Below are 25,786 nucleotides of genomic sequence, written 5' to 3' on the forward strand. Positions count from 1 at the left end.
TGTAAAGAAATAATTAAGTCGACAACCGCGGTTTTTCTGAAAAATAGGGTCAGATGCGCATTCGGCTATCAATGCATTTTTGTAAATTATGAACATAATTTCCAACATTAACTATTATACATTTCTGGTAATATTATTAAAATCAGTTGACATTTCAGCATGAAATTACACACATATACTAAGAATATCCACCTACATAACCCTAACATTTTATAGTCAGTTATATTATTTATGTTACCATGGCTACAGCTGCAACTTTCAATATACCATTTTTTATTAATAATTATGAAAATTTTAATTTAAAACTAATATTTTGCTTTTAATTTAAGTCTATGGTGTGATCTATTAACCATACTACTTGATTTAGAAAAAGAATTAAGTAGACAGCCAATTTTGTTTTTGAATAATAGGGTCAAAGGCACATACTACCATCAACGCATTTTTGTAACTTGTGGACAATGTGTCCAACATTACCTAGACACTAAACATATGTATACTTTCTCTATATCTTTGTCAAATGACACAAGATTTAAAAAAAGGTATATGCCCTTTCACTTCCTGTCATTTTCAAATGAACTTTATTAATTCTGTTACCATGGTAACCAATGCAAAAAGAGGAACCGTTTCCCATATGAAATGTTTTAAATGAATTTATTTGAATACAAATCACTGTATAATGATGTAATAATAAGCTGTTTACAAGAGAAGGGTGAAAATTGTGAATTTTGTTACCACGGTAACCAATGCAGAACAAAACAAATTTCAAAAAAATATCATTTTCAAGGACTGAGAAAAAACAACAATGTGTAGTGACATAATTGTACTATGCCTGTACAAAAGATATATGAAGCTTACTAATTCTGTTACCATGGTAACCAGTTCAAAACTATATGTTACCATGGTACCCAGATCGAAACTGTTACCATGGTAACCAATGCAAACTATTGGTTACCATGGTAAGGTATGTAAAACTGAAAACTATTTGCTGTGCACATGCAACTTTTGGGTCATACGGTCAAAAGTAAAGGACACCAGTAATCAATAATTTGAGGGTACTTGAAAACTCCAGATCATAACTGCCACAACTAGGTGGTTATGGGGTTTAGAATGTTTTTAAATTGGACACTGCATTTCATGTACAAACTTTAAGCAGCAGCTATCTTACTATAATCGTTCTTAAAAATTATTAAAACGTATCCATTAATTCCCAAGATTTTAGGGTACATAATTTTACCCTTCATACCCTCTGGCAGAAACCCTGGACACTGATATTAGAATAATAGAAATAGTGAAAAGGATTTTATGCATTTCAGTAATTTATTGTGACACAAGATACTTGCAATAGTGCTTCACACGGTCACAATTGTAAAAAAAAAAAAAAATGTCCATTCATCTAAAAAATGTTTTAAACCCAAAGAAACAATCATCAACATGTGAGCCCTAATTAAAATTTAATATGTACTGTATACATAATGTGTATCCAGTGTTAAACACTTATGCATGATACAAAATAAATCTAAACGGTCACCTGAGTAAATTGCTGACCACAACTACCAAAAACATGGAGTGCAGAGCACCCATTTTCCTAGGGGGATTGAAATTCACAAAATTGATATTTGTATGGTATTCCTGGACACGACAATTGGCTTAATTTTCCCCTATTTGTGCCCCACCTTAGGAGAGGGATAGAATGACCAAATTCACAAGCAGATGAACTCCATCCCCACCTAGGGGACATTCACAAGTTATATACACTGGTCATCTATTTGCCTTTATATATTATTTGAATACTATCCAGGTATAGCATTTCTGGCAAACGAGGTGGCCTAAAATCTTTTTACCATGTATTTCCATCATTTTACTCTGACACAATATTAGTTGTAATCCATGTAAAAATATGTAGTGATTCATTTGCAACCCTATATAGCTGTTCAGGGCTGTAACTAGGATTTAAACAATGAACCAATGAGCATGGAAGGTGCAAGACACCATTTTGCAGTCATTTCAGGGAGGTTACATACTTAAAACATCAGTATCAATAAACTATTTTTCTATTATTTTACACCCTCACCCCCCACCCCCACCCCAATGCATTCCTCCCACACCAGGGGCGGGATGCAGCCCAGTGGTAAAGCGCAGTTGGTTTGGGATTGATTCCCATTGGTGGGCTCACTGGGCTATTTCTCGTTCCAGCCAGTGCTCCATGACTGGTATATCAAAGGCTGTGGTATGTGCTATCCTGTCTTTGGGATGGTGTATATAAAAGATGCCTTGCTACTAATGGAAACATGTAGGAGGTTTTCTCTCTAAGACTACTAGTATGTCAAAATTACCAAATGTTTGACATCCAATAGCCGATGATTAATAAATCAGTGTGCTCTAGTGGTGTCGTTAAATAAAAAATAAAACACACACACACACACACACACACCATTGCCTCTACCCGTTAGCTGAGACCCTGCTGTTTGGCAGTAAAGCTAATATGAATAATTGTTGTTATCCAGATTCAGAGATTTTCGTTCAACTCTGCCTGCATCCCCAACAAAAATGAGAGCCCATACGCTTAGGCCTATGCCGCTTATTTTTTGTTTTTTAATGTTGGGCCCTGTCGCTTAGGCCCTTGGAGAGGGAGGTCAGAATGTGTTTATGTGTGGCACAAAATGTAGTTGGAACTGATTAAAAAAAAAAAAAAAAAATGAGAAGTCAAAAACGTGAAATGTTTATGCGTAACGCACAGGAGTCCGAGCGGACGTAGAAAATGTGCTCCCTACCGCAATAGGTCACTTGAGATGTCACACAAGTAAATGTTTAAAACATTATTATCGGAATCATGAATTTATATTTGTGCAACTTCTTCTGACATGTTTATTGACGGGAGTGAAAGAAGAAGAAATTGGTCCCGCGAAGTATTGTATTTGGGTCAAGTGTCGATAATATAGGTCAACTACACTTAGAGGTTTTTGCGATTTTTCTTTAATATTTTTATCAATAATATAGGATCGTTTTATGATTTGTGATTATTACATCCTGAATACAACATTTTATTTGCATTAAATAATTTGTTTTAACGATTTTTGAGACAAAAACAATGTTTCGGGTCGTTGCCTACACAACAGTGTCCGCTCTGCTAAAGTACGTGGACATTTTTTCTTTTTAATTGTTATTTGAAAAAATTTAGTTATCACCGTATTTTTAAAATAAAAAACATGATTACTTACTCTGAATCTATTGCAAACCATTATCCTACTGTAATTTTCACATTTTATATAGGTCCATATAGTTACCGCACGATTTTTGAGGGGTGTTGCGTAACACGAAAAAGGACCGTGTTGATGTTCTAAAAAATGGACGATAACTGTTACATGGAAAATGCCTGATTTTTTAAAAATTGTCATCCACCACCATACAACATTATTACAAAACATTCACTGCTTATATACGCTTATTCATAAAAAGCCATGTACGGCGCATGCCGCCGCCGCGCCCCCCCCCCCCCCCCCCACCCACCCACCCCCCCCAACAATGGCGCTTTTCGATGACTGTTTATGCCGTCGGATTACAATTATTTGATTGTGTTTGTACCTTTTTTTAGGCATTAAAAGTGATACTTGTTCTAAATGCAATGTCATAATGTAGATAAATGATTTTTAAGATGAAACACCGAAAAAACCTACAATAACAAACAATGCATGTCAAAAAAACATAAGATGTGACAACAGCAATTTAGCAATATTTGGATATGTCTTGACGTGTATACAGTCAACGAAAATGATTTTTAAATGAAAACAGTGATGTCATTGTGATGATGCTTGACGTGTATACAGTCAACGGCAGGAAACGGGTTAAGATGGTGGTGGTGGTGGAACAATAAATCCTATTATAGCTACATTTTATTGTTTTGTCTTGCCTTTACAAAGTAAAATGGTAATATATAGGTATTTTTAATGGTGGTGGTGATAACTTTTGCATTTAGGTCAACGTTAAAGTTTCCTGTTTAGCACCATTTCTCATAAACTTAGATGAGTGAAACTTGGTTTACAGACATTTAATTCTGGTGAATTCTTGTTTTACATAGATGAACAAGGTTCGAAAATGGATGATGGAAATATTATTAGAAGTTACCAGTCAAGAGATTGAAGTTGTAGCTAAAGATGTTTATTACAAGGCACGAAACCAGGCTGCCAAAGGTACTTTTTATATTACTGTTGTAAAAAGTATCAATGCAAGACATTTGAAAAAATCCCCATTACATGTAATTTTCTGTGTTCCAGACTTGTGTGCAGGGCAGGTATCTTTTAAACTACTATTGAATATGAATAAAATGACATTTTACAGACATGATTTGTCTGAATACCATTTGTAATTGTTTTTATTTATTTTTCTTAGTATGTTCATATTTGTTGAATACTTTCCTTTATCATTTGCATGACATATCTGATGTAAAAGTGACTTTCTCTCTATTAACTTCTAATTTCTCTATGACAATTCTAAATCATTGTTCTCAAATTAGTGGTTTCATACATTCTTGATTTTTGGTCTTAAATTAAGCTGTTCGTTGAACTGTGCCAAATAGTTATTTTGTTTGGAATTTACCATCTTGCTTGATATCTGTAGCAATTAAGACAGGCAAATTTCAGAGCCAATGTCTTTATTGTTACTTTGTTAAATGATTCTGTAGGTCAAATTGACGTAATAAATTCTATCTTCTGCCTTTTCTGTTTTGTTATAAATGATTTAGCTAAACATAAATAACTTAATAATTACTGGTTGAAACGTTACTTAAATTAAAACATATTATTTGTCACCCACTAGTTGTCCTTTTATATTTATTTGGAAATTTTGCAAATTATTCTTTAAAAATGTTTGATTTGAAGTGCATTTGTTTTGATATAAAAAGCACCGGCCTGATTAGTGGTTTGATCCCCCCATTGGTGGGCTCATTTGGGCTATTTCCTGTTCAGCCAATGCTCCACCACTGGTGCATATAAAGGATCCTTTGTTGTTAATCAAAAGGACCCCCGCTACTGACACCGGTTGGGCTGGTGGTGTTCTCTTGCACCTGCCAGTGTTTGCGGTCTGCTCTGCCACCCACCCCAACCTGTGACAGGCGTGCACTACAACAGCATGTTCTGAATGTGCACATAAAACCGTCTGACCGGACCTAATCAAAAGGAGTGGCCTATGGAGTAGTGGCAGCAAGTTGTTTTGTTGGTATCCATGTGTGTGTGGTTCTTAACCATATGTGTGACGCCATACAACGGTAAATGTGTTTAGTGCTTCTTTAAGTAACAAGTGGGGGTTTTTCTTCTTCTTTTTTTTATGAAACCATAGGTTGATCTTAATTTGGGACAGTTCCAAACTAACTGAGTTTGTCTTAAGTCCACCTGATCTCAGGTTTAAAAATCAGTTTAACATTGTACATTAATAATAGGTTGAACAGTTTATAACATAGTCATTTAGTTATTTGAGTAGTCAAGTCGGAATCGGTGGACTATTACTAGTTTAAATAGGCACAATGACATAGATCTCAGTGGTAAATGTGTAAGATTCAATAACACCAAACTCAATGTATGAACATATATTGTCAGCACAGTTCCTAAAACAGATATTTTCATTTGCTGCCTTGACACAAAATAAGGATACAGGTGAACACATCCATTCAGTTCTAAATGATTAGTTTAAAGGGAATTATTTGTCTGTCATACATGAATTTAATCTGGGCTAATATATATTGACTATAGTGTTGTTCAACAGGTACGCTCACTGTAACATCTTACATGCAAGGCACTAAAACCAGTTATAGCCATGACTGCATTGCGAACAAAGGTTTTATATATATATACTGATACATTTCTGTGCCAGTGTATTTTACTTTTATAATTTGTCCAATATTAAAATAGGTTGATGCATTATAAATGGGGTTCTCATTTAACATGTACATGCAATACTGAAACAATAGTCGAGCAAACAGGACCATCTGTATAGGGGGGATACAGGTAGCGGCAGGGTAACATTAGTTTGTACAGATAGACTTATTCACGTAATGTTGTGTATTCTTGCATGCATAAAAAATTAATTAACAATGTGAACTAAGCCATTTTTTCTTCAGAATATGAAATATATATGTGTGTAGTCAATATAAAGAATTTTAACTGGGAATCTTTATTGAAATGTTTTGTTCAATTTTAATAGTAATTTATTATTTTTATTGTGAAATTAATTGTTGTGTAATCATTATTTTGATATGTATTTGAGAAACGAGAAAAATGACTGATTTAAGACTTCCATTTCAGTAGCATTGGATTGACCGCCAGCAGAGACGTATGTTTCTCTGTTGATTTCAAGTGATCTATGTTTGTATCTTCTGCACTAATCATGTTGTATAATTGTATCAAAGCTCCAGCAAGGCAGCTTGCCAAGTCGTCTGCTTTGGCATCTCTATCCACGCTTGGTAAGTGAATCTTTGTCATAATAACTATTGTGGATTGCCATGTTTTGCAATACTGCCGGTTGAGCCTTTTTTTTTCTTTTCTTTTTTATTAATATTATCTGACAGCAAGGATGAAGAACAGTGTAGTATGTTTTTGGAGCACCAAAATTATTTCTTGTCATTAACTTTAGTTTGGTTCATTGTAGAGGTAAAAGGATAACAGTTGTGGAAATAACAACAGTTTGCAATTTTTGTTTAAATTTAAATAAAATTATATTGGAAATGTTAATTTTTTCCTTATTTTTACCAATATCTGCAGAGTGTAGAGTTGTAAGTAACAAAGGACAGTTCTGACTTGGCTACAATTTTTTTTTGTAATATGTTTCCAATTAATAAAGACTACATAACGACTAAAACAAAATATTAAATCTATTTTGTTTAGAATATCAGTGTGTTTCTGTTTGTCATAATGTTTGTTGTTGTGTAAACTGTATTTTACATCCTAATATATATATCTAATACATATATTTATTTTGTACATTTGAAGGAGTTAAAACCCAGTTTGGGCTACTACAAGCATTAGGACCATCAGAAACATCTTAGCTATTCAGACATTGATATTCTAAACATTGGTCTTGTATTTAATATATAATTACAGTAATTAAAAAGGCTCTGTAAGTTGGAGGGTGGGACGTAGCCCAGTGGTAAAGCGTCTAGGATCAATACCCATCAGTAGAACCATTGGGTTATTTCTTGTTCCAGCCAGTGCTCCACAACTGGTGTAACAAAGGCCATGGTATGTACTATCCTGTCTGGGATGGTGCATAGAAAAGATCCCTTCGAATCGAAAAGAGTAGCCCATGAAGTGGTGACAGTGTTTCCTCTCTCAATATCTGTGTGGTCCGTAACCATATGTCTGACGCCATACAACCATAAATAAAATGTGTTGAGTGCGTCATTAAATGAAACATTTCCTTCCTTCTTCCTGTAGGTTGGAAACTAAGTATTTTATAACACCAAGGAAATTTGACTGAAATGAGATCATACTTCATTTATTTTTCTTTAGTAGATCATTTGAAATAATCATTTAAAGTATTGACTGATTACATTTTAACCTATATGCTATATAATATTTTTTTTAAAGTTAATTTGGTATTTGCAAAACTGTTATAAGTTTTCTCCCAGTTGAGTCAAACTAAAGTTATTAATAGAAAATACTTTTGGTGAGTCAAAAACAGACTATAATATAGGATTTTCTTTCATATGATAATGACACCCATACCTTACTCCCTTCTCCTGCCAAGATGTTCATAAAATTGATTTTATTTATATATAATATATATTGCTGGTGTTTTGCAACAAAATGTTGAAATTGCAGTGAAAATGGATGTGTGGTCCTGACCTATTCATTTAACATGGCAATCCATCATGACAAGTGTTTTTTTAAATACAAGCCAGTTTTAATGAGTATTGGACAAAAGGTTTTCTTATGAAATTATAAGTTTAAAACAGTGCCATTAAAATTTCATGAACACTCACGATTCAGATTCAGTTTAGATACTACAGGTATATAGTATTAAAAATTATCATTGGCATTTAAAAAAAAAATATTAACCAATGGTAAGTTTGATTTTGGGAGTTTTAGTACACCAGTTTGTGTAATCTTTGCCTCATCAACTTAAAAAGATGTTCATTATTAATTCACAGTGCTGTATAAATTAAATCACAGAAATTAAAATTTATTCTTCTAAAATATAATGACATTTTAAGCATTTCTTATTATCTTGCTATGTTATAATAATATAAATCACCAAGGTATCATCAAAATGCTTCACCAGTTTAGTTATTGGCCATAATAGCCTATATTCTGTGTGTTCACTGTGCCTGTAAAGCTTGCTGTTGTGTGTGTTTATCACTGTAGTATGTCTTTCAGGACTTGGTTATGAATCTGACAGTGAACATTCTGGGACGAACAGCGACAGTGATTCAGATGCCGAACTGCAGGAGAGCATACGTCGCAAGAAAGAAGCATTTGAAAGACAGCACAGCAAAATATTTAGTGATGAGGAGGAATATGATGCTGAAGGTGAACATTTTGATTAGTTACTGCTGAAATGAAAGGGTGGAATGTAGCTCAGTGGTGGAGCACTATATGATCAGTCACTCGGGGAGGATTCCTTATCCAAGTCATCGACCTACAGTTGCTACATCAAAGGCTGTGGTATGTACTGTCCTGTCTATGGGAAAGTGCATATAAAAGATACCTTAGTCAGAGTATGACAAATATTTTGAAAAGTCACTAGCCACAGGGCTAGTGGGTTTGTGAAAACCACTAGCCCACCAAGATAAAGCACTAGCCCAAATTCCTGATCAATTATAACTGGATTTTTATATAATTTTTGTAACATTACACATTTACGAGTATAACAGTAAAATAAAACAAACACTTAAATCATGTTATAACTTTCAGTTTTTTGTCGTGTCGTACGTTTTGTCTTTTGTCAAGTATGATCCATCGTCATTGTCCCATTTTTTTTTTTTCCCCCCCCCCCCCCCCCGGGGAAAATTAATTGAGCAAACTCTTGGTTGGTATCTAAAAACACTATCAAAATAATTAAATTTAAATGAGGGTACAACAGTGTCGCCAGGAACGGTGATGCCAAATACAGGGCATTATCCCGTGTCAGACCGATCTCAAAAGAATATAACGGCGACATCTAATCCGTTGTTAATTGATGAACAAAAAAGGTATTATCTTGTATCGGCAGCTATGACGTTTTATCCAAACCGCTATACGTAATAGGCCAAGCCGAGTCATTGCATATGCGGTTACCATTAAAGTAAATTGTTTTCCTGATTGCCGATAACCACATGTTAGCGAAGTGTTAAATTAAAAAACAATAGGTAAATAAAACAAACACTGAAATTCAAAACATGGCTGGGGTTTACTTGATTGAGATTAACCTGTCGTCACGATTGATGATTTCCAAGTTCTTAGCCTAAAACATGTGCGAGATTAACGACCACGTGACGTGTCTAACCAATCAAAACACGCATGTCATTAGACTTTATTTCCTGTGCCAGAAACTTGAAAGGGAAAGGTAAACAATGCATGCTGTAACTGTGACGATGTAGAGATAGCATGTTACTGCAGTTTGCAGACCTAGCTCAAGTGGATTATTATTATATACTCATTGCGTTGTTGATATTATTCGATGACAAACGTCACAATCAAATTTATTAAACGAAATTTCAGCCGAGAGAAAAAGAAAGAAAGAAAACAAAAAAACCACGATCGAGCGATGACGAGAGGAGGGGGGAAACCACTAGCCCGCAGGGGCTAGTGGTTTTGCGTTTCTCACTAGCCTGAACTTAAAAACCACTAGCCACGGGCGTCGGGCTAGCGGATTTGTCGAACTCTGCCGTAGTGCTTTTTCTGTTGAAGTGGAAGCAGCAACGTATGTGTGTGTGTGTGTGTGTGTGTGTGTCTGTCTGTCTCTCTCTCTCTCTGTCTGTCTCTGTCTCTGTCTCTGCCTGTCTGTCTGTCAAACAAGCATTGAAATAACACCAAATAACCATAATTTAAAATGTAATAGGTGGATGAATAAAGCCTTTTGTTTTCGAGCTACAAAGTTGAAGTACTTTTTCCATAAAAGTGCATGTTTTTGTTGTTCTAAGTAAAACATTAGATAACAAAATGCCAGTAATGCCAATCAGCCTGTAGTTTAACTGATCTTATAGTATTAATACAGCAATAAATAAGGGTTTCTGTAAATTCGTCTATCTTTTTTTTTTTTTACACTTAAAATGGGATTCAAACATGTCAAATTTTGCTAGTACAGTGAAACTTCTTTAAACCAGGCATCCATGAGACCAAGAATTTTGTCCAGTTTACAGAAGTGTCTGGTTTTCAGGTGTTTGCAGTGATGCAAAAGTCTTTCATTTGTTTCCGCTGGTGTCCTATTCACATTCGGCTTTATATATGTACTGAAGATGAATCCAACCGTTAACAATATAATAAAGAACCTTTTAATGATTTGAAGGTTATCACCGAGTGATATTTCAATACGGCGAAGTTTAGCTGGACGTTGGATGAAATGCTACTAACATCTTTATGACACCAAAAAGCCAACATCACTTTTACCTACTCTTTACTTTGATAAATAACAGTTTTAAAACAAAATTAAATTCAACTTCTAACATGACAGTGGATTAAATTCACTGTTGTTTTGTCTATCCTTAAGCAAACTAGAAACATGTTTGTTATGGATATCAAAGCTGTCACTTGACCTTTAATATTGCTTTATAATTATTTGCCTACCGTACTCAGTCATATGTAACGTAACATCTAATGGCTAATCAGAGCATGTGTATATTGCACCGGCTATGTTCGCAATCAGGTAATCTGGCTGAAGACTTCGAAGTGACAATAAACGAAACAATTAATGGCACCATAATGATTGACAACTGTCTGATCGTCCGGTTTTCAGAGGTACAAATTGCACTAAATAAAGAGTTTGGGACTGAATTATTGCCCAGTGTTCAGTTTAAATAGGTTTCCAGTTTAGAGAGGTAAAGATGCGTAAATCACGGGATCGTGGAACATGTCCGGTTTAGAGAGAATTCCGGTCTTGAGGGGTTTCACTGTAGATAGTTTTTGTCTTGCCTTTACAAAGTAAAAAGGTGAGGTACAAGGGATTACCTTTCCAACGAAGGTGGAAAGAGCAATGTTCTCGCTGCTCCATTTAAGCAAGGCACCCCACCCGTTATTGCATTTTGCTGTCCTCCTTTATTTTTCTGCGCCCCTCTTTATTTTTCCGCACCCTACTATATTTTACAGCACCTATCTGAGCTATTTCAAAATGCAAATTTTTTTCCACACACCAAAAATCTATCAATCTGCACACTGGACATCAAAGGAAACAAGCCGTGTTTTGTGTACGAAAAAGTAACTTGACGAAAAACTTCAGTAGCTTACGAGTTACCGTAACATAATTTTACAGTATTTTTAACAGCCTCTATTTTATCCCATACCTGTATCCATTTGTATGTTTGATACACACAATAAAAGTTATATTTTATTTGAGCAATGAAATTAAAAAAAATTAATTATGGATTTGCCTATCTCCGACTGAAAAAACACTTATTTGGAAGCAAATTTGTCATGTGATTAGAACGGTCATTCTGTCTTGTTTCCACTAATTATCGTCTGATATTTTGTCCTCAATTGCAGATTTAATTGGTTGTAACTGATGATTTTTACTTTCTGTAATTTCTGTCATTCTGTTTATTCAGCAATTCTTTATAAAATATAATAAATTTTTCATTTTTGTGGGGATATCACCACTTATAAAAACAATGGAAGTGGTAGTATGTATGATTAAACTCAATTATCTTGGGTGCCAACTAATATATACACCGCCTTTACAAAAACAAAACTACTTTTTTATCAGCTGGTGATATCAAAGCGATTGATTCATTCGATGAAGATGGAAATAAAAGGAACCGAATTTTTTTTCATCCCACATTAGGGTATCACATTACAAACATTTTTATTGGTTTCATATATCTTGAAATCTTTATTAAAATAATATTATTAAAACTTTGATCAGTTTAGAAAACAGGAACTGCCCGTAAATGTCAGACCGACAACATATTTGGTTCCATTAAAAGATGAGTCTGCTTGTATTTCGTATCAACTTTTTTGTACTAAATACTGAGAGCCAAAATAAGGAGTATGTCTTTCCACAAAATCGACCAACACACAACAAGATATGGTAACCAAGTTTTCCCTTCTTTTTTTTCCTTCTGTTTTTTTTTGAAGGGTGTGGTGCCGCGCGGCTGTTCTCCTTCAATTTTCACCCAGCGAGAACACTGAAGGGTGTAAATTTTTCCATTAAAGTTTCACCTTTAGATTAATTTCTCATAAACAAGAAGTCCTCGTCAGTTATACTTGGTTTATAGTTGCACCTATTGATGTTCACATCACAGTGCACTGAAAAGGTTTATGATTAGCAAGACTTTTAATTCCACAGGATTCTTGTTTCTGAACTTTTGACAGTGTTTTGCAGCATGCTGTTTTTAGATTGTTTTAGAGTGCCTGCAAATCATATGATGCCCAGTTTATTTGTTTTTATCTTTCCATATTAAAGATTGTTGAGTAGTTTTTTTTTTAATTAATGAACATAATACATCATCTGACTTACGCTCTACTTGCTACAAAAATAATGCTTTTTAAATATACTTGTACAGCTAACCAGGTGAAGTTATTTTGTTATTTGCAGTCACTTATTGTTGATTACTTGCAGTACTTCATATATTTTATTACATACCTGTTCAATCTTACTATACTAATACAAACATCAAATCCGTGCAATAAAATAATCTGTATTAGCACATGTGCAATCCGGACCGGAACTTTTATATGGGGAATCCCCTTTTTGTTTTTACTGCAGTTAGCGCCTGACGTCGTATATGATTTACAAATGACGTCACATCGTATTTGAAACATTACACAAGGCTGCCCGAGAGTATGATTCTTAACGTTAAGTACATCCATGAAAGGAGTTTTGATCATAGATTTAACAAAGTGTTGTTATGATGTTAAATTAAAAAACGTTTTTGTAAAACATAAAAGAAGGTATGTAATAAATACAGAACTTCACATACGTTGTTTTCGCTTCCTATTTATTGCACTCGTTTATTTTGCGAAAGAACATACCACTCGACCACTACACGGTCTCGTGGTATATATTCTTGTGCGAAATAAACTCGTGCAATAAATAGGAAGCGAAAACAACGTATGTGAAGTTCTGTATATTTATTATTCAGTATACAGTAGATTAACATAGGCCTCTGCAAATTGTGAGAATGGTTGTTTCGTTTGCACGTTGGTTGTTTCGTTTGCAAGTTGCTCGTGCAAATCTAATTTTGTGTCACCTATTTTTTGTTTGCACAAAATTTTTAATCCCATTTATATGGATATAACAGGTTACGCAAAAAGGAAATGGGTTACCTGGATAAATGGATCACGCAGATTTTCAATTCTCAGAGGACTGTTAACAGGATCTACATAGGAAGAGCTCATTTAAAAAAAAAAACTTTCCATTTCCGTTATTTTGAGAAAAACATGCTTTTTCCTCAAACATAACATAGTACAGTTTTAAGATTCTGTTGAATGTGCTTAGGTTTCGTTTTGATGGAAAATCTATTGTCATATTGCTGAGTTATTCAAGCATGAGTATACCTAACTCTAAAATTTGAAAATTGTCATATAATGTGTTTTGGAAATTAACTCTTCGTATACTGTTATAAAAACAGTAACTGAATACAAAGTTGCCACACACTGTTATACTGATGTTGATGGTGATGGTTTTTGTGCTGTTATGTGTAGCTTTTAGTTATATACAACTAGGATCTTTTGTTTTAATAAGTACCATACTAAATACATGTACTATAACTCTATTCTTTACAAATAACTACTGGCAAATACTTCTTTGTGAGTGATGTTCATAATTAAAAAAAATAGGCGATTTTTATGTTTTGAGGTTTGCATACAAGTAGGTAATACCTTTTGAGTGGAAAGTAATCTCTGAGTATCTATGACAAATTTAATATTCCAAGTGTTTAGATTATGACTGAAAAGTCTAATATTCTGTTCCAAGTATTTTGGATGTAGTGTGTTGATCATTTTAAGTATATTATTTGGACCAACCGTAATTGTTTTAATAATCCTTAAGCCTCACGGTGATGTCACCTTTGCCAACCCAGAAGCTGTTTGTTTTATGATCAATTGATACAGAAATGAAAGTAATAAAAATATTCAGGGCTTCTAGATTATGGTAGCCCCACTCCTATAGCTAGTGATATTCAATGTTGGGCTAGTAAATAACTACTATTGCCATGCCCGACAGGGCTTCTAGATTATGGTAGCCCCACTCCTATAGCTAGTGATATTCAATGTTGGTCTAGTAAATAACTACTATTACCATTCCCAATGCCTTACGAAAAAAAAGAGAGTCATTTCTTTTCAACATTACCTGTCCTCAAACAAGTGCACTCCCCCCTATGGCTAGTAGTCTGGTCCCAACATCCCAAAAGCCAATGGGATGGCCTAAATTCTTCTCAACACCTCAAGTTTTCTCCAAATGTTGCAGTTAAGTCTATTTTGTAAATATGAATATCCTCACCCCACCCCACCCCAACCCCCAATGTTGGTGTTTTTAATCTCTATCTCCCTCTTTAGGTAACATATCTGATTTTAACTATTATTTAGTAAAATTATATTAACTTAATGTAATGTAGGGCTAACTAATTTTTAATGGTGGCTAGTAAATTTAAAAAATCACTGATCCCATGGCTAGTGGATTTTTTTTTTAATCCTAGAAGCCGTGATATTTCCAACTATGGCTAACAAGGATAGAAAGAAAAATATTTTCTTTTCTTTTACAGCTGAAGCAGAGAAGCAGACTCCAGAGTTTTTAAAGAATCCAATTTCAGATAGACATTCTAATCCGTTCCATAATAAATATGATACAATTCCTGGGCTAGATATCCCCAGTACAAATGACAATAAAAAAGAGAACCTAGAAAAGCATAAAGAAAGTGTCTCTAGTAACGAAAAGCATAAAGAAAGTGTATCTAATAAACAAAAACACAAAGAAAGTGCATCTCGTAAAGCTAGGACTAAGCAAGTTGGCACGGAAAGTGATAGTGGGAGTTCTAGTGTAGATTCGTCGAGTAGCACAAGTGATTCAGAAAGTAGTTCAAGTTCGAGTACTAGTAATGTGTTAGGGTCAGGTGAGTCCGATTCGGAGGGTAACAAAGATTACGGTAAAATAAGAACTTACTCCGATGACGAGGACCGTGGATCCAGGTCATACAAAAATGCTGACACTTCAGACAGACATGTTAAAAGGGAAAAAAGAGAAAAGAGAAAATCTCAGACGGGGGATGATCGGGTAGAAAGGAAAAAGGATAGGGCAGTATACACAGATGAGGTTGAGGAGTACAGTAAAACTGAAAGGGAAAATTACAGGCGGGAAAGTTATGGTAAAAATGACGGGGATGGATATGTGAAAAGAGTTGAGGGATATAGGCATGGGGTGGATAGTTATGGGGAGGAGTCAAACAATAGTGACTGGAAAGAGCCCGAGCATTACAGGGAGGAAAAAAGACGTAGAAGCAGAAGTAGGTCAAAGACTAGCAGTAGTAGCAGGAAAGGGGGTAGGAGTAAAGACGAGCATAGGGTGAGGGAGAAGTACAAACGCAGAGACTCTCGGGATAGGTATGACGACTATGACTACAAGCACAAGAAGAGAAACTCTTCGCGGGATCGGTACTCGGAGTATGACCGGGAGAAGTCGAGGCACCACCAGGTGGAGGAGGATTACAGCAGCAGCAAGTCGAAGGCTCACAAGAAGAGGAAGCGGTCGCCGTCCGCGGAGGACGAGTATGACCGGCGGGAGAGGTCGAGCAGGGATGGTGTTAGCAGCCAGCGTTACCATCGCGACGAACACAGCAGCAGAGGTGGTAAGAAGTCCAGTCGAAAACACAAGAGTAGATCACGCTCAAGGTGGGGTTTGCTTTTCTCTCATAGTTGTGTGTGTGCAAATGTTCTGAACAATTGGAAAGATTAACTTCTTTTATTTATTTATATGTCAGTGACTTTGTCAAAACTGCGCTGATGATTAATTAAATCAATGTGCTATAGTGGTGTCGTTAAACAAAACATTTTTCTTTTTCTTTTTTGTCAAAACTGCCTTTACATTCTATCTTGTGCATAGATATAATTTGAGAAGTTGGTGATTTTTGTCGTTCAAATTGGCTGTACTGATGATGGTTTGGGGCGGGACATAGCCCAGTGGTAAAGCACTGGCCTGATGTGTGGTTGGTTTGGGATCAATCTGCAATGGTCAACCCATTGTGCTATTTCTCATTTCAGCCATTGCACAACGATTGGTCTATCAAAGGCCATGGTATGTGCTATTCTGTCTGTAGGAAAAAGGAAATGTTTTATTTAACGACGCACTCAACCAGTCTGTAGGATGGTGTATATAAAAGATGAAAAAATGTAGCAGGTTTCCTTTAAATCATTATGTCAACATTATTGAATATTTTACATCCAGTAGCCCATGATTAATAAATCAGTGTGCATGAAACACACTTTACTCAAAGAGACGTTCATTTTGTCTCTCTTTGTTGTCCTAGTCATTTAGGGAGTGTCATCATTGTTCAGACGATGACCACATACATGCAGATTGTCACACTCATATGTTGGTGAGACCGTGCTGATTACTACATACATTTCTTTTGTTCCTGAATTTGCATCCAAAATCCAGAATAGACGGCATCCGGCTAAGTTTTATTCATAATAGATTAATGGTAGCTGGATGGGACTTTAAAATCCAGTTTCGACAGATGGTTTGGACCGAATCCACTATAAAGTTTTATAATGCTACTTTTTACTTTGTTTTGAAACTTAACAAAAACATTTGATTTTTATTCTCATTTGCTTTAAAATAGCATATTGTCCATTGGATTTGTTGATCTATAGATTTATTTAGGGTTGTGGATTGTTTTTGGATGTATAGCATGTGTGTGTTTTAATTCTGTAATGAGTTGAATTGTTGGAGTTGTAATGTTTTAATAGAGATATTGCTGTCATATATCTCGCATTCAGATGGTTTGCTCCAACTATGTTACATTGTCACTGATGTAACTGGATGTTAGAGGTGTAATGATATGCGTGTCACGATGCGAGGATGATGATACAATACATATGATGATACTTATAGGCACTAACACTAGTTATTAGCAAATAAAATATTCAGGGCTGTTACAGTTTTATTACTGTTAAATGACATAAAAATTCCGGCAACTGAATATGGAACATATAGTTGCATTCATCTAGCATGTTTGCATGTCCATACATTTTAATATCATCTTTTTTTCTTTTTACCAAACTGTTGTAAGACATATGTCTCGTATATTTATCACAGTACAGTTGTCCTAAATCTTGTGGATCTTGTATTACAACACTGTACTGTATCATCATATGTAAGTACAGGTCTACTAGATGTGGTGGGTTAAAGATGAAACCACTTGTATTTCAGGTCCCCAGGACGAAGGAGATGATTATCATCCAAGGTGGTGGTCCACGCAGTCTTCTAGGTGAAGTTGGTATTCTGTGATATACCACGATCTGCTTGTTTTTATCATAGTTTGTACATTACTTAACAAATTGTCATTTTGTACCTTTTTTATTTATTTATTTTTACTTTTTTCTCTTTTTTTCTTACTTTTTTTTCTTTTTGTTTTTTGCAATGAAATAATTAAAGTTTAAAGTGGGTTTTTTCTGTTCTGTTGTTGATTTTAACATATACCCTTTTTTAAAATTATTATTATACATTGTTAAATAAAAAACAGAAATGAATACAACATGAGCTGTTATTTTTTAAAATGAGAATTTTTTAGGGTGTCATCACTTACTGTTAATAAAAGAAAAACTGCTCTCTTTTTTCTTTCTTTTTTTTCTCTTTTTTTTGCTCACATACAAGGCATAATACATTTGTATTTAAAAGAAGAAAAACATTGTGATTCAGTAGTCGTGTAAAATGAACTAGAGAAAGTACTGGGAGTGTGGTGTTTAGACTAATACTCCCTAGGCACTTTGTAATACCCGGTACATGGATTGATTTTTCTTTTTGGTATCTATAACGTGAACCATTATTGGTTTTGCCTTTCAGATGCTTGTTTCACTGTCATGTTTTTCACCATTTTAGATCCTGTGGGTCTTAGGTTTCTGTATATTTATTAATATTCTCACATTTTTCCTCTTTACTTTTTGTTTTGTTCTTTTTTCTTTTTTGTATATGTTGAATCATTTTGCCAAACTCTTTACATTCATTGGGGGTGGGGGACAAGCATTAGGACCCTATGGGTTAGATATAAATTCAAACATACATATATTGTATTCCTTTACATTATAGCAGAATTTTTACAGTGCTTGTAAATAGTCGTTTTTTGTGTTAAAAAATGCCTAGAATGACAGTTTATAAATAAAACTTAAAGGAATATTGTATGCAGTTTGTTTCTTTGTTCATCATCATGTGTTTGACATGACTTTATGTGAGAGGGGTGTCATGAAGAATTACACAAGAATGGTAAGAATTGTGATTGATTTGGTCGCATACGACCATTTGTTTAATCTGGCAACTAAAACATTTCATACCATCTATATATGACAAATAGAAGTAGGTGCCATCTGGCTTCAAGATGAAAAAGTTAACATAGAGGGCTGGTAGGAGAACACAACAATTTATTATTATTCATCGGCAATTGGATATCAAACATTTGGTAATTTTTTACTTATAGTCGCAGGAAGCCTACTATATTTTTTCAGTGGTAAAGCACTTGATTGATGTGCAATAGGTATAGGATCGGTCCTGGTCGGTAGGCCCATTGGGCTATTTCTTGTTTCAGCCAGTGCACATCAGCTGGTATATCAAAGGCTGTGGTATGTGCTATCCTGTTTGGGATGGTGCATATAAAAGATCCCTTGCTACAAATGGACAAATATAGTCAGTTCCCTCAGTAAGTCTATACTTGGTATGTGAGAATTACCAAATGTTTGACATCCAATTATGAATAGCCGATTATTAATAAATCAATGTGCTCTAGTGGTGTCGTTAAACAAAACAAGCCAACTTTTAACTAGTATTGGTGGGCCAGGTAGTTATTTGGATGGTTTTCCAGAATTTTTTGCCAGACCTCAAGATGCTGAGATAAACTTTTGTATATACAGTCAAACTTCAAGAACTTCGATCTCTTGACCTGAAGCAACGGTCCCAAGCGAATTGCTATACAAACTAGTGATACTGGCCTTCGAAAACTCGACTTTTTGAACTAATTCTTTGGTTCCGCCATAAAGATTTAATATATTATGCACCTCCAAACTTGATGTGTGTGAATTGATCAAACTGCTGTTGCCGATAGTATTTTAAAGACGAATGATTTGTCAATCAGACGAAGCACGCCTGACCGGAACGCGCTGATCCTGTGTTTGGTTGTCAGTGTTCGTACATGGCATAGAGCCTAGCTACATAATTACTGACATTTTATACAGCAAACAAACAGACATATAGAATCTCGCTGGGCTGAACTCTGAATGGTCAAATGCACTGTAACGTTTGAACCAAAAATGAAGTCCCGTGTGACACTTGCACATTGTTGACCGAATGGTTAGGTTAAACTACCCAATTGGTTGAACACTTTGTCGAGCACCATAGGTGTTCGAGCCATTGATATTATGATTTCAACATTGCCAAGTTATTTATGTTGAATCGGTTAATTTGTTGTTACTTTTTAAAAATAAATGTAAACATAGCTCCATATGGAACTGCAACTTTGAGATAACACCTTTAATTGAGAAGAATGCATTTTAAAAGACCATGAATGTTTAGCAACACCCGGGCATGAAGAATATATTGGCTACTGAATGTCAAACAAAGGTGTTTTTAAGACAAACTAGCTCTACATTCAAGATAAAGGGATAGATGTACATTGGCCTAGGCAGGATTTTATTGAGGGGTTGGGGACATGCTCATTTACGAGTATTACATGTTATGGGGCAGCAGGCAAATAAACTGGGGCAGGGGTGTAGGCACTGATTGGAAATTCAGATCCGTGGTAGAGTTCATATGAGATACCATGGGTCACAGGATCAACAACCTAGGAGTTTCCCCACTCAAATCAATGCCTCGTGGTTTGTATATTAAAGGCTGTGGCATTTTACTGTGCGAGACAAACGTCCATATAAAAAGATTTCATGCTATTATATAGAGTATGGGAGCTTATATGGTGATGGCAAGTTTTATTATATACTATTGGTGCATATAGATGACGATAAATGGCTTTAGTTTACAAAGCCCGTTTCAGACTTGCACGCTTGTAGCTAGCTACATATATTTACTATGCTTAAACACCTGCATTTAAAAAACACAAGCTTCATAAATTCGGCCTGTTTTCTTTTTGAATACCGTTTTTTGTTTACACCAGTGCACCACGACTGGCATATCCTGTCTGGGATGGTGCATATAAAAGATCCCTTGCTGCTAATCAAAAAGAGTAGCCCATGAAGTGGTGACAACAGGTTTCCTCCCTCAATATCTGTGTGGTCCTTAACCATGTCTGACACCATATAACCATAAATAAAATGTCGAGTGCGTCATTAAGTAAACCATTTTTTCTTTTTTCTTTTGTTTCTCGCCTACAGCACATTGGTTATTGGATAAATCAGTGTTCAGATGAAAACCACTACATTTTTCCATTGTTGGCAAAAAAATTCATATGAATTGTGACAGACAGGGCACAACATACCACATCCTTTGATACACCAGTTATTCCTTCAAGAAATTCATGTTGATCAATGCAACAAGTGAAGATGTGGTCATATGGAAACTTTTAATCAAAGTCTGACTCACAAAGTTGAAGGACAGCCATCAATAAAATCAACAAATCATAATCAACAAAAACAATTTTTTTTTTGTGTGCATCTGAGTTTATTCCAGGTTATAAAAATCACAGATAATAATTACAATAAGGTGTCCTAGTTGGAACACAAAGCCATTAAATAAACAACTAAAATGTATGTACAATTACAAGCAAACCAAATTATTATTTACAATTTCTACTGATATACATTCAATAAATTTACGTTCTGTCCTCCAGCTTTGAGGGTTCTAAACTCGTACACGTCACATATCAGGACCCCATGTTACGAAACAATCTTTATTCTTATAATCACTTCAAGTCACCAAATTCTATCAAACATGGTGACTTATTGTGATTTCAGCACCAAGATCGCTTCATAAAATGAGGTCCAGTACTTTTAACAAGTTTATTCACAGTGAATCGGGTAATTCTTTTTAACAATTCACAAAAATCAAAATCATCAAAATCAACATTCAAGTTATCAATAGGTCTTTGGGAGAATTGAAAACCAGTGCCAGCCATTTATAAATTAAACAAAAAAATCATAAAAATAAAGACCCATGAAAAACACTGCCGATAACCATTTAATTGTACATAACCTACTATGATCATGGAAAACATGAAATCATATCCCAAATTTAATACAAGAATGAAAAACATGTATGCAAAATTTGGTATGTGAACCAAATGTTTATTTTTTTAACGTAGTTTTCAAGAGACCTTTATCAATATGCAACTTATTTTGACAGCACAGATATAAATTTAAATGTATGGGTTTAAATGTTTACCAAATTAAAGTACACCGGTTGATCAACAAAGTAAATATTGCATACAAATGCACACGTTTGTAATTTTACATATGGTAAGCATGACCTAGTTCAATACAAATATAATGGAAAAGGTTTGTAAACACTACTGTAACTTTAAAAATCATATAGCTACATTACTTATATTTTTAATAATGTATTTATAGTAACTTTAAAAAAAACAAAAAAACAAAAATAAAGAAAACGAAAATATTTTCTTACATTATGGATCTACAATTTATCCATCTTTTTAAAATAACTTCTATAGTGTCATCTTATAAAGTAGTCGTTAAAATGGGCATCATCCGACACTGCAAAATTATTGCAATTAATTCTGCTTGTTTTGTACTAAAGGGAAATGCAATGTAGTGTGAGGAATTAAAAAAATTACAGTATAAATTCAGTTACTTACCTTAAATGTGTTCTTTCCATTGTGCAATGCTGGTGCTTATATGTTGGCTTTAATGCATTGTGTGTATACTTGATACTTCACACTGCAACTTGTGCAAGAACATTTTTATTTAGGATGTCATTTACTGTGGATATGACAGATGGTTGCATTAACAAAAAAATAAAAATATAAATTTCCTCAAAGTTTTTTTGTTTTTGTTTTTGTTTAAATATCCATTCACTCATTGATTACAATCTAAATGGCAAGTTTAAATATCCATTCATTCATTCATTACAATTTAAATGGCAAGTTTAAATATCCATTCATCCATTACAATCTAAATGGTAAGTTTAAAGATCCATTCATTCATCACAATCTAAATGGCAAGTTTAAAGATCCATTCATTCATCGATTACAATCTAAATGGCCACAAAAAATCAAAACAATTCAGTCAACATTATTTGGTTTTGACAATTTAAGTTATGGTATTTCCGGGCGTCATAGAAAATGTCAACTTGAATGGTAAAGCAATTTTACATTCTAGACAGGTCAGTGCATACTAGGGTTGAAACTTAACTTTAAAATTATGGCCTGTAGAGCCAGTTAAAATTAGTTGCCACTGGCCCCACCATTAAACTTTTAACAAGCTCTTAAATCCTTGCATGTTCTTAATACATGGATATTAGAATTTTGTATTACTCTCTCTACTGTACAGTAGTTTTCTTTTCCTTTTTTTTTTGTACTTAAAATATATACATTATTTTTAATAATGTAAAAATGCAGTCACCTTTTGATAATAAGGGTTGCCTTGGTCTGTTAATTTTCAATTCTGTCATGAAAGTGCTGGTCAGTTTTAAAAGTGGGGGTTGGGAGCATCAGTCAAACATTCCATACCTTGTGTTTTTAGGTTTATTGTGTAGTCTGTATTATCGCTGTTGGGCTATTTTTTGTTCCAGTCTGTGCACTTCCGAGTGGTATACCAATGGCCTTGGTATGTGCCATCATGTCTGAGATGGTGCATTTAAATGACCCCTTGCTATTTGCAGGTTTCCTTGAATTACCAAATGTTTGACATCCAATAAATCAATGTGCTCTAGAGGTGTCGTTAAACAAAACCTTTTTTCTAAAACATCATCCCCTCTGAAACATTACAGCTTTTTCCCCCCAATGGTAGCTTAAAACAGTTTCCAAGGATCTGCATTTGTTGCCAAATTTCTTACTAGCTTTGGTGTCAAAAAATAGGCATGATGATACGCAGATGCAAGACATCTAAGTGAAAAATTGTACCCAATATGAATGACATCCATGAATAATTTTAAGATTTACGAGTTTAAAAATAATAAAATAACAAAATTGAAATTAACCATGACCTTATTCGGATGTAAAATACAGTTTAGGCTACTTTAAGACAAAAAGAAACAAATTGTATATACAGATAGGCCTACCAACATTCTGAACAAGTATGTAGCATGTAACTAGTTTTTAAAATGCCGTTAGTCGAGAGCATTTAACAATGACAGCAAACTCAGGATTGTTTCTGAAGCAATTAGAATTTTTTTTTTTTAAATTAAATTAACAGAATGTTAACAAAATTTATCTTGCCCTGGGGGCCACGAGTGGATGAGTGTACTTATCACTATTTAAATTTTAACTAAATAAATTCTGCAAAAATGAGTTTTATATGTTTTTTAAAACTTTAAAAAAAAAATAAACATTGAAATAATTGTGGTAATTTTGAAGAACCTTTCTGACGAGCACAATGGGAGGGCCTTTCCATCCAGATTGATAGTGATGTGTCAAAAAATTGCTCCATTTTATTTGTTTAGTTAACTGTTAAGATCAATTTAATTGTCCTCTGGGAAAAAATTGTCAACTATGACAGTTGGTTTTCCACTAGTTTTGTGATTGCCGTGGTGGTGAGGGAAATAACTCGGACTTTTTCATGTTTTTAGATTTTGAAGTATGAATTACAATTGAATAAAATATTGTATACAATTTAAAAAAAAAAAAAACTGAAATATGTAAATTTTGTGTATCAATTTGCCTCATCCAATAGAACTTGCATGTAAAATTCTTCTCCAAGACTAGACCAAATTAGCACTTACCATTTATGCAGTCCATATAGTTATATTTCAGATAGGCTTTAATGCAGTAAACACATTTAAAAAAATAACCCTGTTACACATTCTAATTGGTCAGGATTCCCCCACCCTATTCCAAAATGTGAAATGTAGTTGTACAAAAGTGCAAATTTTATTTTATAGTGAAGAAATAGGGCATTACAGGATGCTCTGAATTATTTTTAGCAGTTATGGAACATTTCAGTTAATCTTATTTATGTAATACAATATGGTGCGACGTATTTAGATAGCTACAGGATTATAAATTACCATAAAGGAAGTACGAGACAGGGAGGTGTGTGGGGGTGGGTGGAGCAACTGCCCTCTAGTGCTGCAGCAATACCTTAAATTCTGGCAAAAATGATATTTGGGGAAAATGTGCTAACCGGAGACCTTTTTACCATTCATTTCCATCGTTCTACTCGTAAAATTATTGTAATCCATGTAAAAATGTGTAGTGATTTGTCTGCATCCCTTTGCAACTGATAAAAATAAATGTACTGGCATTGTCTGGGGCAAAAAAACCAGCTTTGCAAAAATAGGAGCCTGTATGTATGACAATTACTTACCTGCCAAATATTAAATCCATCCATTTTTGAGACAAGTGGTTACTGCAAGGCATCCATAAATGCATGGGAAAATAAGTGTTGTTGGTTTTTTAACCAAACCACTAGAGAACATGTTAATCAATGACTGCTGGATGTCAAATATTCATGTGTGAGAGATGAAAGTGGGTTATGAAAAAGAAATCTGGAAATTTTAATATTGGTGGCACTGTTGCAGAATGGTCTCAAATGTATGCAAAGTATCAGCCGAAACCACATCTCAAGTTTTGGATGGAGAATAAAAAACACTTGGTACAAACGGCAGAAACCCTGGAAAGGTACAGACGATTTAAAAAACCAGAATGACGAATAAATCCAGAAAAATTTCATCTCCAGGTCTAAACATGCCATTTTTCCATTAGCAGCAAATGATCTTTTATATGCACTTCAATTGGGGACAAAAGATCAAAGACAATGCAAGGTCAGTGGCCATCACCAGTTAATGTTGAACTGCTGGACAGTAAAACATTGGGGGGGGGGGGGGGAGGGGAGGGAGGGAAGAGAGAGAGAGACAGTTAGAAATACCATCTTGTCACCACACGGCCATATTTTATGACAATTTCTAAATATATACCATTGTTCAATGTAAAATGTGTTTTTCTGCTTCACCGCTTGTGTTGAATCTCGTCATCTCATGACTATGTTGAAGGTATAATGTATCTGGTTCAATATCCTTAACTTGAAGGTAGAATTAGTTACCGGAGTTCATTTAGAAGGAAACAATCCTTTGTTTATATGCACAAATTGACAATGATTATAATGCACAATATTGAACATGTTTGGTCAATTTGACACGTTCAAAGGTTAGAAAAGCTCAAATAAAATCTTGTACCTGAAGCAAATATATATATAAAAAAAAAATTCTATTAGCAAAAGGGAAAAATTCAACAATTTTATTTGTGTGATAGCAATGTTATAATCTGACCATGAACAGACCTGTG

General features: G+C 34.5%; 1 protein-coding gene across 2 annotated transcripts in view; it reads left to right on the plus strand.

Moving 5' to 3' along the window:
* LOC121370378 (arginine/serine-rich protein PNISR-like) overlaps positions 1-18,507 on the plus strand; it is a 28,073-nt gene extending 9,566 nt beyond the window's left edge. Inside the window, exons 9-13 of one of the 2 annotated variants that reach the window (XM_041495556.1) lie at positions 4,076-4,187; positions 6,398-6,451; positions 8,364-8,516; positions 14,882-16,004; positions 17,545-18,507. In XM_041495556.1, the coding sequence (XP_041351490.1) occupies positions 4,076-4,187; positions 6,398-6,451; positions 8,364-8,516; positions 14,882-16,004; positions 17,545-17,566 (1,464 nt within the window). In that variant the 3' untranslated portion in view covers positions 17,567-18,507. Of the gene's footprint in view, positions 1-4,075; positions 4,188-6,397; positions 6,452-8,363; positions 8,517-14,881; positions 16,395-17,544 lie in introns of those variants that run through there. The other variant, XM_041495555.1, reaches the window with a different exon arrangement.
* The last annotated feature ends 7,279 nt before the right edge of the window (positions 18,508-25,786 follow it).

This window comes from Gigantopelta aegis, chromosome 4 (genome assembly GCF_016097555.1).
Source record: "Gigantopelta aegis isolate Gae_Host chromosome 4, Gae_host_genome, whole genome shotgun sequence".
Taxonomy (NCBI): Eukaryota; Metazoa; Mollusca; class Gastropoda; order Neomphalida; family Peltospiridae; genus Gigantopelta; species Gigantopelta aegis.